We start from the raw sequence: 17,262 nt of genomic DNA, 5'->3' as shown, positions 1-17,262 counted from the left end.
CGCCAAAGATGTCACCAAGACCGTCAAGGTTACCCGCAAGTCGCCGCCGACGGCGCTGAAACCACGACACTACCCCGTCACTTATATCACCTCACCTCTCAGTATCAGTTATATACTCGTCATAGATAACAAATAATATGTGACAGATCTAATATTACCTGTCACCTATAACATAAGTAACAGGTAATAACTAAATCCGTCACTTATGATTTAATTATAAGTAACATGTCTTTTTGCATCAGTTGTAAGTGACAGATCATGTTACGACCTGCCACTTATAACAAATAATAAGTGACGGGTAATATTATCACCGTCACCTATTACTTAGCTCTGTTTAAAGAGTTGGCCAGCCACTATGTAGGCGAATAGTTACTCAATAGTTCTGCCAGCACAGAGCTAGCAGTTTTCACCGGTTTTGATAGAGATTTTCTAATATCTTGTTTATTTGAATTTTGAATTGGTGCTAGGTCTTTCAAGGTTTGCATCTTCCTTTTTCTTCTCATTTCCTTCTCTAATCCTTATTTGGTAGATTTGTTGTGCTTTAAGTTGTAATCGACCATTTTACATCTTTATCCAAAATCTTAGTACCAGCGAGTTGTATTTATGTTATATTTGATACTAGGTTTACCCGATCTACCGTGATATGCAACAGATCTAGTATATTTGTATGGATTTTTTAATCGCATGCTGAACCACGAAATTAAGGTAATTGTTAATGAAGAATGAATGTTTTTATATTAATTGTATATGACAAACAAAAGTTGGATGTACCTTGAGACCCGGACTTGTTCAGAGTACCTGAGCGGGGTGAAACATTTCATGAGTGCTACCTTGGCGGATATGAAAGATCGTGGTAAAACGACAATGTATTATCCATGTCACGACTGCAGGAATGATAAGAAGTTCTCGAAACTAGATAATATCCATACACACTTGGACATACGTGGATTTAAAGAGAATTATACATGTTAGAACAACACATGGCGAGGGAGGCCTTAACGAGAGAGAGTTGGAAACCCGCGCATGCCCCATCCTTTTACCCATAAGGCCATAATCATGGGGGAGCGAAACCGCTCCCCACAACCCTCCTACGACGAGGCGCCACATGCCCCCTATCACCTAACAAGGCGCCACCGCCTACTAACTGTAGGTCACATTTAATACCCCTTTCACAGGAGTCATCGGACGGTCAAATTCCAAACTAGCTGGGCGGGACCTTCCAAACGATTTGCATGAAGACAAAGAGCCGCAAGCCATTGACTGTAGAGCCAGGGACCGCCAGGGGCCTTGCTCCAAAAAACTGTGGGGTTGGCCGCTTTGCTGGTCGTCCTCGCCAGGGGCTACTGTTAGGGTCGTCATTAAGTACCCCCGATGCTCCTAGTCCTGCTAGCCTGCGCTTGCGGACAAATAGGTCTTCGGAGGCTTTGCAAATCAACTGGTTCGAGAACCCTCCAGAGCCCTGGCCTTCTAGAGCCCCAGTCTTCGGAGCCCCTACCCGTTGGAGTCTGGGTAGGCTTTTTGAAGCCCTGGGGTGAGTCATCAGAGCTTGGAGAAAGATCAACCGAGGGGGCTCACCAGCCGTCCTACATCTGCAAGGAAATGACATACATTTAATATGAGACAAGTGAAGGTCATTATGACATCCTCGATGTAAGTAGAGGCCATCCTAACATCTTGGCAGTGCGGCGCCACAAAAGGCGACCGGCTATGCACCACGCCCTGACCACTTGCACTACTGTGTTGCTGTAGTAGAGAATATCTTCCGATTAGGAGTAAGTGCATCCCACCTAGACCCATGCTATGTGATTCGACCGGGTCTAGACCTGTGCAACATGACGATATTTGTATCGCTATCTTTGTAGAAGTATAATTGTATATTTCTCACCCTACTAGTACTATAACTACATATCCTTGACCATCAGACCAAGGACCGATTCTTTTTACCATCAACATATTTAGTGTTCATCCATCTCTACTTATTCTCCAAGTTCGAACCATTCCTATAAGTGAGCTCTCGCTGCACTAGTTCATGCAAGATATCTTCTTGTGCCAACAGAACTATAATCGAAGAGTGGCTCAGGACCTACTTCTGTGAAACACGTTGACTTTTATGGATGCTTGAAACAAAAGTGTCTCTGTAGTTTAGAGAAAATTACCCGCAAATACCACTGATATACCCCTTCATCCGCCTACACCCCACATGCACACCTCAGACTCACCGACTCCACGCCTCCTACCCTGCCGCGCCTCCACATTGCGCAATGGCTAGATCTTGGTTATTGCCCACCGCGTTATGGCTGGATCCGACCGCCTGCGACGGTGCCACAGTTGAATCCAGCGTCCAGGGTTCCACTCCATCCCCTCTCCCTCTCCCTCTCTCCTCTCTTGACGGCTCGATTCAGGCATATTTGGGCTAAAGGGCCGCTGTTATTTCAGATCTAGCAATGTTGGGTGCTGATGCAACTAGCAGCTCTGCCCACCCGGGAGCGTCAGATCCGCACCTCTGGCCAAGATCTATAGCTCCGACCGCTAGGGACCGGATCGAGATCCCCTGACTTCAACGTCACCGTGACTTCGTCACTGACGTGTGAGCCTGTTCCCACGCACCAATGATGAGCAGTGAAGTCAGGGGATCCTCATCCTAAGGACCACCAGCTCAATCACCTCCAGGCGTGGGCTTCGTTGTAGTCGTGGCTAGGAACGGCTCCTCCTCTGAACGCCGCTGGAGACGATGCTAGGGACCACCAGCTCAGTCAACCCTTATTTGATTTGCCAAATGGATCTCTTGTATGAATGTTGTGTAAGAACTGGAGATGAAAATGTGTATGGACAAGTGCCTTCGATCGTCTAGCTGCCGAGACTCTATTAAGGGTTGTTTATTCTTATTCTCTTGTAAAGATGCTGATTATCTTCTGTAAGGGGAAGGTGCCTACCTTGAGTTGCTGGTCCTTGTGCTTGAAAGGAAGAAGCTCTTGCTGCAGTTCCTGATGGAAGTGCGCAGCTCGGTTTGGAGAAGAGAAGTGACGTGGATGAAGGTGTAGTAGTTGCAGCAAAAACACTTCACTTTTTTTTTTGTTGCCTTTAGGATGAATATTCAGCTTTAGGTGATTACCCGTTGGGGTATTCTCTTAAACTTGTGTAGTTATTCAATATAGAAACAACGATATCTACATTAATCAGTATATAGACAAGTAATCATACTATTTAGGGGGTACATACTCATGGTAGACAATATCTTCAAAGAAAATCAGGATACTCAAACAGCTAGCTTCACTGGCTAACAAATTCTCCAAACATCTGTTTTAAAAAAGCCAATTTATCAGAAAATCTCTTTAGAGAAAAGCTGAACTAAACAGAGCCTATATAAAGGTAGCATAGCTGCTTGTCTAGATTTCTAGAATCATCTTTTTTAAATAATACAAATATAACTTTCAATTTTTACACCAATAAGACGTTCACGATACATGTAACTGTTTTTTTAAAAAAAAATAGTCACTTAAATTTGAGTATGAGAGAACTTAAACTTGAACATCTAAATGTACATCTACTCAACCAATTTAGCTAGACTCAACTCCTTCTAAAATCAATCTAGTACAACCAAACTTGGCCATGAACATAGCCTCTTCTCGACAGGGGAGAAGCTCTTAGAATACAGGGCGATCAGCCCTTGTCTCGCTGTATTATCTGTTACCACAATATTTTTTAGTAGAAAATTACCTAATTGTTATCTGCTGCACATTCTAGAGGCTACTGGGAAGCTAGCTGGTAATGAGACTGTAGTGCGCTGTGATGATTTGCAACTAGCAGGCTCAAACAGTCAAGCCATGCTGCGTCATACGTGCAAGCAACTGCCTACTATTGCCCCCTTTACATGAGGGCTGAGGCAAGTTAGGCCAGCTATACTACCAAAATTTCACTAGATCAAAGACTCAGAATATAGTCTGCTGAAAGCAACCTGATATTGTAAAGGCTTCATGCTTTTGTTTTGTCGAATATAAAAAAAGACGGCATGCGTCTGAATTTTGTCTACTTCGCATTCAAATTTTCTTTGAACTCCCCTCCCCATACCCGTAGAATTGGATCCGGGCGAGACTCAGATTTGGGCAATCTATATTCTAGGGCTGAAAGCCATGGCCAGTGAATATACGTTTGTCCATAAAGCTGAATTTTGCATTTTACGGAATATATTCGCAGGAATCTTATTGTGAACAGTAAATCCTCCTTTGCACCCAGCTGAAACTGAAAATTTCGCAAGGTTTTCTATATATCTATACTTCTATAAAATATATAGACTACGATAAATCTTATATTAATTAAACAGGCACCGTATAAAATTAAATCTCATTCTTATTTTAAATATACATTTAATCTTCTATTATTTATTTTTTATACCCTAATCGCTGAGTTTTAAAAGATACACCATCTCCCCCTCCCCCCACCACTTCGTTTACATCGCCGAGTTTCTCCGAATGGTGCTAGTTTCTGAAGAAATCCATCAGTTTATGGTGAAATGAAACCGGCCCAAAGGGACCGAACGCGAGTGACCGTGGACGAAAGCGGCATCATCGCTGTCGCGTCACGGCGATCGCCTCCCCTCCAAACGAAATCCTCCCGTCTTTTGCAAGACCGACGGCTCAACCACCGCACCACCACCACCACCATGCGGCATGCGCTCCAACAGCACCCGCGCCTCTCCATGACGCCCCCGCCCGCGCCGCTCCTCCTCCTCACCACCCACTCCGCCGCCGCCGCCGCGCTCCTCCTCTTCCTCCTCGACCCAGCCGCCGCCCGCGCGCGCAAGCGCAGGCGCCGCGACGCCGACCACGACGCGGACGACCCCGTCCCTCCGGCTCCCCCGCCCCCGGAGCAGCCGCCGCCGCCGCCGCCGCCGCTGCCGCTGCCGCCCACGAGCCCGGACCACTTCCCGCTCGCGTTCCGCGTCTCGGCACCCACCTTCCACTTCCTCGCTGGCCTCCTCGACCCGCTCCTCTCCCACCCCTCCCTCCCGTCCCCGGTGCTCCTCGCGCTCGCGCTCGCGCGCCTCGCGTCGGGCCTACCCTACCCGGCGCTCGCGGCGCTCTTCCGCGTGCCGCCCTCGGCCCCTCGCGCCGCCTCCCGCCGCCTCCGCCGCGTGCTCCTCGCCAACTTCCGATTCTGGCTCGCCTTCCCCTCCGAGCCGAGCAGCGCCTCCTCCGCCCCGCTCCCCTCTTGCCGCGGCGCGCTCGGATGCGCGCGCTTCGCCGGCCCGACGGGCCCGCTCGCCGCGCAGCTCGTGGCGGGCGCCTCCTCCCGTGTCCTCTCCCTTGCTGCCGGTTTCCGCGGCGATCGCACGGACCTCGAGGTGCTGAGGCTGTCGTCTTTGTACCAGGAGGTCGAGCAGGGGAGGGTGCTTGACTCCGCGCAGTACTTGGTTGCGGATGGGGGCGGGTACCCGCTGCTGCTCTGGCTCATGGTGCCGTTCCCAGGACCGGTGGTGCCTGGCTCCCCGGAGGCGGAGTTCAACGCTGCGCACAAGGCAATGTGCCGCCCGGTGAGACGCGCTGTCCGGAGCTTGATGGGGTGGGGGGCCATCGCGCGGCTCCACGAGGAGGAGAGCCCTCGTGCGGCTGTGGCGTGCATTGGGACGTGCGCCATGCTCCACAACGTGTTGCTGACAAGGGAGGATTACTCTGCATTGGCACCGGAAGAGGAGGCAGAGAGTGTTTTGGGGGGAATGCAGAGCCAGGGAGATGACACTGGTGCTGGAGCAGAAGGATTCGAGGTTGATGGGCGTGCATTAGCGTTGCGGAGCGCATTGGCAGCAACAATGAGGGACCTTCAAGCGCCTGATTAGCAATGGTGATTGTTTTACAATTTCTGTCATTGCTGATTCTTTTAATCATATAGTTTGTATAGTGATGAATACTTTGATTCCATTGGGTTCTTCACTCTTCAGTTTGTTGCTTGCTCAATAAATCAAGTACGAAAGAAATTAGACTATCACTTGACACATCTTACTAGTGTTGACTTGTTTGCAGTAGTTATCTTATATGCACTCATCTAGTTTGTTGAAATCCAACTCTAGGCATTTTTTCACCAAATAATGTAAAGATACAGTACAAGTGGATGCATTTTATGTAGAATAATTTATCCAAATATTTATACTGAAGGAAATACTATTACTCCTTGTTAAAGAGATTGGATCTTCATACATTTTATTAGGCTTACACAAGATAGGGACAAGGCTCCCAGTAACTATTCTGTGCAACAGCACACCGTTATTCACTCTCACAGTAGGCACATCAGCTAGCCAGAAGGGAAAAAAGCAATTACATTACTCGACACTATTCCACTAGTGAAATCAGAGTTTCAAGGACATGGCTTATGCTAGGTCTTTTGCTCCTCTCCTCTTCCAAACAAGACACCACTATCTTTAACATCATGGCTGCTTGTAAGTAGTTGAATTCTCCATCCAGTCTGCAGTCAACAAACTCCAGGAGCCACAACTGATCTTTGCTCGCCAATTTCTCTTTGAGAATATCAGCAGAGCATTGAACAGACATTTCCTCCTCCCCCCCATCCTCAACCACCCAACGGGAAATCCGAACCCCTTTCACTAACTCCAGGAGCACTACACCATAGCTGTAAACATCGACTTTGCCGGTGATCGGAAGATTTAGAGGCCCTCTCTGGTGCAATGTACCCTCTAGTCCCATGCACTCTTGACAATATTTGTGCTTCTGCTCCTCGACTTAGTAGTTTTACCAATCCAAAATCTGCAATCTTTGGCTCGAAGTCTTTGTCTAACAATATGTTCTCTGGTTCGACATCACAATGCATGATCATTCATGGTGGAGATAGGCCAGTCCTTTTGCTACCCCAAGTGCAATATTGTACCTTTGGCTCCACTGCAACACAGAAGTTAAGTCCTGACAATCAAACATAAATCTCTCTAACGAACCATTCTCAACAAACTCGGAACCAAGAGTTCGTGAGTCTGCTCAGCACAAAACCCCCAAATTCTCACCATATTCATATGATAAATTCGTCCAATGACACTAAGCTCAGATCTGAACTCTTTCTCTCCTTGCATCACAGCACTTAGCTTCTTCACTGCAACCTTCCTTCCATTATCGAGGACTCCCTTGTCAACCTCTCCTGACGTGCCACTTCCGAGCTCTTCCTGGAAACACTTGGTCGCCTTCTATAATTCGTTGTAGCTGAAGCTTCAGAACTGGCTGGAAATGATCATGTAGCCTTTGTCCATAATCTCCGGTCTTCTCTCCCATTTGTAAACAATCCAACGCCCAGCTATGATTAAAGTCACTTCAATGACGAGCAATGTCAATGCAGAAGATAGGAAGTATCCAAACCTGAACTTGGAATTGCCACCCATGAACATTTGTGATGAGGAGTATGCTTCTTTTTCAGTAACTTCACAAGCATGGGTTAATCCATCAGCCAATTCTGGCGAAGGCAATGCTACCTTGGGAACTTTCAGATAGATATCACTGTAAGGATCTGGGAAGTTCCTGCCATTGAAAAGCAAGACCTTTGGATAACATTCACCTGTTCCCTTCCGGTAAACAAAAGCTTGGCAATCAGTATTGTTCAAGCACATCTTCTAGAAGTACCACAATGGCACCAATTCGGAGTAGTTGAAGTCATACCCCCATAAGTCCGTTCCAAGAAGCTTTCTGAATGAAAAGTCCTGGTTGGCAGTGGTATTAGTCTTGCGCCTGCACCCTTTGCTTTAGATGCTTGGTTCAATCATCTCAAAGCCTTCAAGGCAAGAACATGACTCCAGCTCTGGTCTGTATCTGCAGTCTGTTTGCTCTGCACAATCCATGTATATTGCAGATTCGAGGGAATTCCATCCAAGAGACCGATTAATTGCTACTGGTTGTGTTTAGGCTATACAACCTACGATCACCGTCATAGTCAAGAGTCAATCTCCTCATGACCTCATCACCAAGATCAGATGCTTCAAATTCAAGTTGGTCACTAGCTACAAAATAGCCCTTCTGGTCAAGAAGCCCGTATCGGCTACTGTTATAAGTAGTCCTACCGTTATCCCATGGCAGGTGGTATGGATCAGGCCAATTTATGCTACTAATCTCAGGACCATTGTAAATAAGAGTTAGTATATTGTTACTGGCAAAGTAGAAGGCATAGAAGCCTGAATAGAGCAAACCCGTGGCAGATGCAGATACCAATCTAGTATTCCGAGTCATCGGTTGCAACGACAGAAGCGTGTCGGTTGGCAAGTCAATGCTCCTCCAGAGGTGATGACCGTTTAGATCCAAGACGACAAGGTTGCTAGTGTTGAGAAGCATTGCACAGGTGGCATGAGTCGCCGTTTTGTTGGTGCTGCATACAGACGTGTCATTGTAGTCGAGAAGCACCAAGCTCCCATCCTTCCGGAAGGTGAGTTTGGTGCCTTTTCCGTTCACCAGAGCGTCACGGTTGGCTGTTCAAGCGACAGTCTTGTCGGCTGACCAGTAGAACCAGATGGAAAAGGTGAAGGCGTTGGTTGCCACCTTGTAGAAGCCACATGAGAAAGCGCCATCAGGTGACACTAGGATGCTGGTGGTGTCATCTCGGGTGGAGATGGAAGAGCCTCTAGCAAGGTAGCTTTGGTCTTTTGCAACAGCAATGGAGGACATGAGAATGAAGGAGATGAATCTGGTGAAAATGAGGATGTCCCTCATGGTCATGGCTACTTGGCAAGCATGCACAAGGAAACCAATATGGACGAGAATTATCAATAGCACGTGTGTAGATCAAGAGCCAATAGATGCCCTGGCGGCTTCAGGTGGCCTCCATTTCTGACTTTCTGTTTCCTTCAAAATTTCTGACTTTCTGTAGCATGTACGTGAGTACTAGTAGCTAATAACGGGACTAATCGGTCAATCTTTTAACCCGTCGAGGACTGTGAGGCCAAATGTAGCAGTCTTGCAGACAATAAACACGGTTGGCTATGTGATCCGAGTTCTGTTGATGGTGATGGATCTTGCAGACAATCCAGTTGCACGGAGCTTCTGGAACAAAAACTCCTGGCTGGCCGTACTGTTTACCTTGCCTCTGCTCCCTTTGCTCCACTTCCGATCGATTCTCATGTTCGCCTAGCGCTTGCATCCTTTGCTCCAGTCGCTTGGTTCAATCATCTCGAACCCTTCGACGCAAGAACATTCAAGCTTCGGTATGTATGTGCAAAGGCCGTATATGCCGCACACACCATGCATTTTACAGACTTGTCTGAATACCATCCAAGAGACCGACCAACTGCCATCCCTCGCATTTAGGCTATACAATCTAAGGTTGCCATCATAGTCCAGGGTCAACCTCTTCATCACCAAGATCAGAGGCTTTAGAGTGAAATGTGCCACTTGCTACAAATTGACCCTTCTGGTCAAGAACCCCATATTGGCTACTGTTATAAGTAGTCCTACGAATCTGCCACTGTTTGTAGTAAGGACTAGCCAATACATGCTACTAATGTCAGGGCTATTGGTATGTAAGAATCAGCACATTGTTACTGTCAAAGTAAAAGGTGTAAGAACCTGAATAGAGCAAACCCCTGGCAGATGCAGATACCAACTTTGTTCCCCGAGTAATCGGTTGCAATGGCAGAGGCGTGTCGATTGGCGAGTCGAAGCTTCTCCAGAGGCGCTTACCTTCTGGATCCATGACGACCAGGTTGCCAGTGTTAAGAAGCATTGCACGGTCGGCTTGAGTTGCAGTTGTGTTGGTGCTCCATACGGCCGTGCCATCGTAGTCACGAAGGGCCAATCTCCCGTCCATCCGGAAGATGAGCCTGGAGCCCTTGCCATTCACCGGAGCATCACGGTTGGCTGTCCAAGCGACCGTCTCGCCGGACGACCAGGAGAACCAGATGGAGAAGGTGAAGGCATTGTTGGCCACCTTGTAGAAGCCACAGGAGAAGGCGCCATTGGGTGACACCAGGATGGTGGTGGTGTTATCCTGGGCGGAGATGGAGGACCCTCTAGGTTGTTAGGTTTGGCCGTTTGCCAGAGCGATGGAGGACATGACAGGGACTACAAACGAACACCACCTCAGCGTTGGTCAAAATAAGGACGATGCTATTTTTCAATCTTCTGAAATCAGAGTAGTTTCAGTCGATCTAATCAACCGTAGGATCCTACCGGCCACGAGAGCTTTTTTATTTATATATTTTATTTTTAAATATTTATAAAAATATATATTTATTTTAATATTACATATTTAGATTACCGCCGGTCGTTAGATAAGTGATAACTTATAATACATATGATGTAACGATCAAAAATTAAATACCTACCATGATACCTCCGGATCGGATTCCTCTGACTTCAACATCATCATAACTTTATCACTAACATATAGAACACTATATATCAATGACAAAATTAGATAATATTGAAATTAGAGGATCCTGATCCGGTACCTCCCGGGCCAAGTGACAAGCCGTATCTGTTCTCCGGCGACGGCGGCGCGGGTCCCCCTGTGCGCCCGGCAAGTAGAGCGCGGTAGGGCCGCCTCCAAGCTCCAACACGTTAGCCTCGCGTACGGACACGGTCTCGAAAGCCGCAGCAGCGCCTTTTGTCGTGAGCAACTGGTCACCGTTTCCTCTGATGTCAGGCCATCTCCAACAGGATCTGCAAATCTGAAAATTTCAGTGCTACAGTACTTTGCGGTGTACTGATACAGTATTGCTACAGTGTTAGAGATAGGGGATACTGTAATAGTGATAAGGGATGCTGTAATAGTATTTTGAGGATGAAAATTTGAGGTAGCTGTTCAAAGAAGCGAAATACGTTTGGCGAAGATGAGGTCAACCGTTGCACTGAGCAGAGCCAGAAGGGGCATTTTCGGTTTTAAACCACATTTCCCGTGTCAGATTGGCAAATTACGGTTCAAATGCCAGACATACTTGTCGTAGTTCCAAACCAAGCTAGATTTTTTGCGGGACACAATCAGTTGACCAAGGCACATGCGACATTATCCTACTAGCAACTACATACATATTTCGGTAGGTGAAATTAACCTAGAATATAACAATCTAAAAACATAAAAAATATAATATAACAAAAGAGAAATTTTATATATACGATGATTAAATCTAAATGGTTGTGCGGTGTAGAGATTGATGGATTTGAGGAGATGGTCGTCATCAATCAATGGATGTGGTTGGCATTTATGAGGTGGGTGCGAGCTGATGAGCGGAGGTGATCAATATGTGAGTGGAGTTGAGGTTGTTGCCCATCGATCTATGTAGACGGTAGTAGGAACCGGAGATTGTGATCGGTTTTTAGAAATAGACTAAAAGAAGGAAAGAGAGTATAATCGTTGAAGAATCTTGTTGTAGTTTTGAAAAAGAGGAAGAAAATAACACACTTTGGCTTTGGCCTTCATTATGCGATGATCATTGATGTTAATTTAAGTTTTGGAAATAGAGTGATAGAAGGAAAGAGAACACGTTGCAATAAAGAAAGATGATCCAGAACGACACATAGAGAGTAGCATGATTGTTAATCGGCAAATTGATCGTGACTTTTCATATTATAGGAGACAATAAGCCAATTTTAATTATAGTTTGTTTGATGTATAAGAAGTATCATGGAGATTATTTGAATCTACCATAACTTGTCTATTTTACACGAGTATGATGATAAACCAAACTTCATGTCTCTGCAAACACAACTTCATTTCATCAGCTTCGAACGAGACTTTGCCACCAACCGACATCTCTTTTTTAAGAATGTATCAAACACTAATTCCAGCTTAGCACCACTAAGCTGAGACATCATTCCATATCTCAGCATCCAACCGTAGCCCCAAAGAATTGTAACGCAGCGAATTTATTAGGCTGCAAATCCACTCCGTCCCTCCAACCATGATCAACCGATGAATGGATGAATGATACACGAAAAAGCGGCAGGCACCAATTGGGGGCTTCCGCCAACCACCTCCCTCTCCCATTCTCCCCGCAGCGACCATCCCGTGCAGAGTAGAGTAGCCAAGGAAGTCTAGCCAGTCCCGGTCAACCCTATCATTTTCCCACCAACTCTACCCATTCTCCCCATGGACGCGGCCCACGCAGCACCACCGTCCCGAGAAGGGAGGGGAGGCGACGAACATGGATCGTCTGTAGTACTGTAGAGTGTATTAAAAGTTATTGATATATAGGTTTTTAGATTATAAGTAAGTGACTCTGTAGTACTGCAGATGATCCTGATCTGAAGGTGAGGTGAAACTGACCAAACGCAGCCAGCAAGCCCACACCACATTCCTACCCGCTTCCGAGCATGGCGGGCTCACCAATCGGCCCCATTGTCCTGGTCACCCATAAACAAGGGATAATTCTTTATATACCATTTAATTTTTTGGAAATTTTTAATGTGCCATAAAAAAGTTCGTATCATTTATATATCATTACATGAAATTTTTCTTCCTTTATGTACCACTTAGGGATGAAAACGGACGAAAATGATCGGAAAAATCCTATAACTATTTTTACTTTCACATTTTCTCTGCCGAACAAAAACGAAAACAGGAAAGCTGGAATAAAAAACGATCACGGGATTGTCGATCATTTGGAAACAAACCGATCAAAACAGAAATATAACGGTAACAATCAGGAAATGATAATTCAAATCGTGAACATTGAACCATAAAACCATGACATCAAATATTGAAGTATTTGACGTAGCACAAGTATACATATTCATAGAAGCACACCTGCAAGCATATATGAGCTAAGATAGATGCATCATCCATGCATAACAACAATATGTATAAGTTTAATCACATAAACAATAAGTCTCAACTCAAACAATACAAAATATGAATAAATAACCACATAAGCCTTACCTCGATACTCAGGCATGCAATAAACATAAGTGATAACTCTCAACTAAAGATATAAGTGAACGATAGTACAAGTGTCCATACAATCACACAATCTTAACATAATAACATTGAACCACTAGTCCACCACGGCATCAACATATGACAATAATAAGACAACAAAACACGAACATAAACATTCTTCAATCACTGTTGGCGTACAACTGCTCATCATCCTTCATCACATCTGAATCACTTGCTATTTCTTCTTCTTTCTCATGCAATTTTGCAATGCATAAAAAGAGGGCAATTTAGATAGGATGTACATGAAGAAACACTTATGAAGATTGAGGGGCATCCTATTTAAATTGTCATTTAAATTGTCATCTTATGCATCAGTTTATTAGAGATGGTCTCTAGAACCTCAAGATCATCCACAATTGAAGGAAAATTCTTAAAATATAAAAAATCAAACAAAGACACATACATCAGTCAAAGAAAATAACCAATTATTGCACAATTACAAATGGAAAACTATTTAAAGTATCATCTTTTCTTGCTCTAGCTACCCAATATTTAGTGCAAATTAATGCTTGTACCATCTTAGGATCAAGATGGCTGCGATAAGGATAATGACACGACCACCAGCACTAAAAGCAAACTATGAAGCAACTGTTGACACTTGTATGGCCATCATATCATGATAAATTTGTGAAAGAATAGGGTATTCTTCTGTATGGTTCTTCCAATATGCTAAAATATCAAATTCGCTCTGCTTCAAAAGTGGCTATGCCATGTACTTCTCCAATTCATTTAGGCCATCTCTACGAAGGCTAGAATCATCATATAAGAATCTTTCATGTTCATCATTTCTATTTCCCATGAACACATCTACTGGGTTAGTAGGTTCATTTACATTACTCTTTGCCTTTGAAGATGCTAGTGCAAAACTAGCATAAAATTGATACACTTTTTTACAACACTAACAAACCCTTCAAGGTGAACTTGATATAAATCACCATAGAACTTTCTCATATGGAATTCTACAAGCTTTTTCTTGTACCTAGGATCAAGAAAAGCATGTCACTGCAAGTAGGGGTGAAAATGGGTCAGATTTTTTCCGCCCGTTCGATCGTCTGTTTCGATTTATATGCTAATCGGATCTTGGATGTCGGATATCCAAAAGATATCTTGGATAGTTGTATCGGATATCAGATTCGGATATAGAGAGTCGGGCATCCATCGGATATTGGATATTCGGGAATAATATATCCGAAGATGATCTGACAGCTATCCGAATCTATCTTCTGGAGCTTTTTCATACGAAGTCAGATGGAGACAATCTTTATATGAAATGTTATCTCTCGATGAGATGTACAATTTTCTAGTTGATTTTTTTTTCATTTGAAGCTATTAATACGTTCAAATAATTAATAGAAACTTCAACCAGCATATTATACACTCATAATTTCTCCAATTTTGTTGTAACATAACTCCTTTCATGGAAGTATATTGTTGATTTTCTTGTTGTACCTCTAATGTAGTTGAGTTATGGATACATGGAATGGTCAAACAATCATAATATTTGTGATATATATGATTATTGCTTTTAAACAATATCCGAATAAATATTCATGATCGATATTGTCTGCATCGGACACGTCACATATTCGATCCATATCGATATGTATCCGTGATCGAGACTATCTGTATCTGTACCTGTATTCGGCACAATCCGTATCCGACTCTGAACCCGAGGAGAAAATATAGGATAGGTAATAGGATCAAGGATATCCATCCGTATCCGATCCGTTTTCACCCATAACTGCAAGAGCAGTACTAGACTTGTTCATAACTGCAAGAGCAGTACTAGACTTGTTCCAATATGTTTCAAACTTTGCACTCATAGCAGTCATCATTTCACTAATAATGAAATCTCCACTAACTTTCCATTCATCAAGCAATTCATTTATCTCACATAAACTTTTATAAAACAAATTTGTAGTTGGATATGAAGTAACAAAGAGAAGTTCAATAAGATCATAGAATTTTATCAAGCACTGAAAAAATAGTTATAGACATGTTCCATTCATCAGAATATAGAGATTTTTTCTCATACCTACGGCGATCCAAGGACTTAAGCCTCACAAAAGCAGACTGGTAGTACAAGACATCCCTCAGCATCAGATATGTTGAATTCCACCTCGTTGAAACATCAAGTGAGAGACCTTTTGTTGTATTCAACCCACACTCAATGGCACGCTTCATGAGTTCCTCCCACTGCAACGGAGAGTTCTTTACAACTAGTACAAGTGTTTTAATCTTTTCAATTGTTTATAAAATTACACTCAGATCATCTCTAGCAACTAAATTGAGTATGTAATAGGAACATCTCACATGAAAAAATATACCATTACAAACTAAAGAATCATGAACACCCTTGAGATCAGTAATTATGTCGTTGACTGCCACTTCATTTGCACTAGCATTGTCCAAAGTTAAAGTAAACAATTTCTTCTCAATGTACCACTTGACCATAAGTTCAAAGAAGATCTATGTCAACTTTTTACCAGTATATCGCCCTTCTACATGAAAGAAACTAGCAATTCTCTTTTGAATATGTAATCATCATCTATCCAATAAATGGTGACAAACATGTATAATTTGTTTTGACATGATATCCATATGTCCATGATTGTACTAAAGTGGCAATGGACAGTTTTAAATTATGCATATATTTTCTCTTTTTTTTCCAAATATATGTCCATAATTTCCTTTCTAACAGTTACACGAGACTTGATTGGAAAGCTAGAGCGCAATAATTTAATAAACTCAACAAAATAATCATGCTCAACTATATTTAAAGGATACTCATACATGATTATTGTCAAATATAATTTCTTGAGACTAGCTTCCTGATCATACATGTAAGTCTTAACAACAGTAATGTCTTTTACATGATCCTTTTCTACTTTGAGTTGTTGCTACCTTTTTACTATACTATGAGATGGTTTCAAAATGGTTTCGAAATCCATTTGTTCCATGATGGCTCTCAACCCTATATTTGGTCTTGCAATTTGGAAAGTTGCAATATCCCAACAGCTGCTCATATTTTTTCCCATCCACCTCTCCATCTCTGTTTTCTTGGTAAAGTACGACCAGACATCAGATGCGCACTTCTTCTGCCTCTTGCAGTCGTCTGAGATTATGGTTCATCATCAATAATAATAACATTAGGATTTGTAGCTACATCACCTTGCTCCTGTATGTGTGCCACTGCCATCAATGTAAATAGAAACCCTCTCAATTGCAGTTATTGAAGATGATGCTGACACACCAAGATGTACACTCTGACTAACACTTTGAACTTCACTTGCCTTTCTCTTTAATCTCGACAAGAGTCAACAATACAGAGATGTTTAGAGCTACTGTAGTTTTCTTTGAACTAGAGAATATAAGCATTGATAAAAGGTTTTTACAATTCTTTTTGGAGAGTTTGGAGACTTGGAGTGGAGGTGTACCTGCAGTAGAGCTGTCAATTTTGGTGTCGATTGGAGGCTATGGCGGCGACGGCGCTAGGAGCAAGTGACCCAAACCCATGTACTTCTCCAGTGGCCTCAAACCAGAAGGGGCTTCTTCGGTTGGTGGCATCGTGAGATTACCGGAGAAGGGGGAGGCTGGGAGGGTGTTGGAGGCTCTAGAGCACTGAGCACACGAGCTGAGGAGCAGGGTGGGAGGGGGCTGGGAGGGTGTCGCTGCACGCATGCGTTTGCAGGCCACTACCGACGACCATGCTACACACAGGCTCAGAGAGGACGGCACGCAGGCTTGGTGTCCTCGTTGACAGTGACTGGGAAGGGGCCACCAGCAAGTGGATCCGTGGCGAAACGGCTTGATCCAGATGGGCAGCACACAGGGGAGCGGGCGATTGGCAGGCCTTGATTGCAGGAGAGCAGACAGTCAGTGGGTGGCAAGCACAGGAGAGCGGGCAACGAGCATAGGAGAGCAGGCGTTGGCACCTAGGCGAGTGGACGGTGGCGGCATTTTGGGGAGATGAGTGGACGGTGGTGGCGTCTCGTTCCGTTCGGGAGGGGGGCAGCCAGAGACTTGAGAGGGAGAGGGAGACACTTAGACAAGGAGTAGGCGTTGGGCCTTAGTGGGGCCTAGGGTTGCGGGGAGATGAGGTATTGGGCTTAATCCCATGAGTGGAAACGGGAGCCCAAACGAGAATATCCCACATAAAAATGAAAAACCGAAGAAACACACGGAAATGGTCCAAACCATTTTCGATCATATTTTCTCCAGCTCTATACAGTTTCCATCTCACTTTCGGGTAAGACCTAAAAATACGAAATTAGATGAAAAAAATAGGATACGACATCAGAACGGGACGGGATTTTCCCATTCCGTTTTCATCCCAGTACCACTGTCATT

General features: G+C 44.2%; 1 protein-coding gene and 1 pseudogene across 1 annotated transcript; one reads left to right on the top strand and one right to left on the bottom strand.

The window, feature by feature from the left end:
• Nucleotides 1-4,460: 4,460 nt before the first annotated feature.
• Nucleotides 4,461-5,982, top strand: LOC133930803 (protein ALP1-like). Its single transcript, XM_062377550.1, has one exon. The coding sequence runs from the start codon at nt 4,511-4,513 to the stop codon at nt 5,831-5,833; it is 1,323 nt and encodes a 440-aa protein (XP_062233534.1). The 5' UTR covers nt 4,461-4,510; the 3' UTR covers nt 5,834-5,982.
• A 204-nt stretch (nt 5,983-6,186) lies between these two features.
• On the bottom strand, nt 6,187-15,366 carry LOC133930259 (putative receptor protein kinase ZmPK1; annotated as a pseudogene).
• Between the last annotated feature and the right edge of the window lie 1,896 nt (nt 15,367-17,262).

This window comes from Phragmites australis, chromosome 10 (assembly GCF_958298935.1).
Source record: "Phragmites australis chromosome 10, lpPhrAust1.1, whole genome shotgun sequence".
Lineage (NCBI taxonomy): Eukaryota > Viridiplantae > Streptophyta > Magnoliopsida > Poales > Poaceae > Phragmites > Phragmites australis.
Note: the sequence above shows the minus strand (reverse complement) of the source record. Positions and strands in the feature narration are given on the sequence as shown.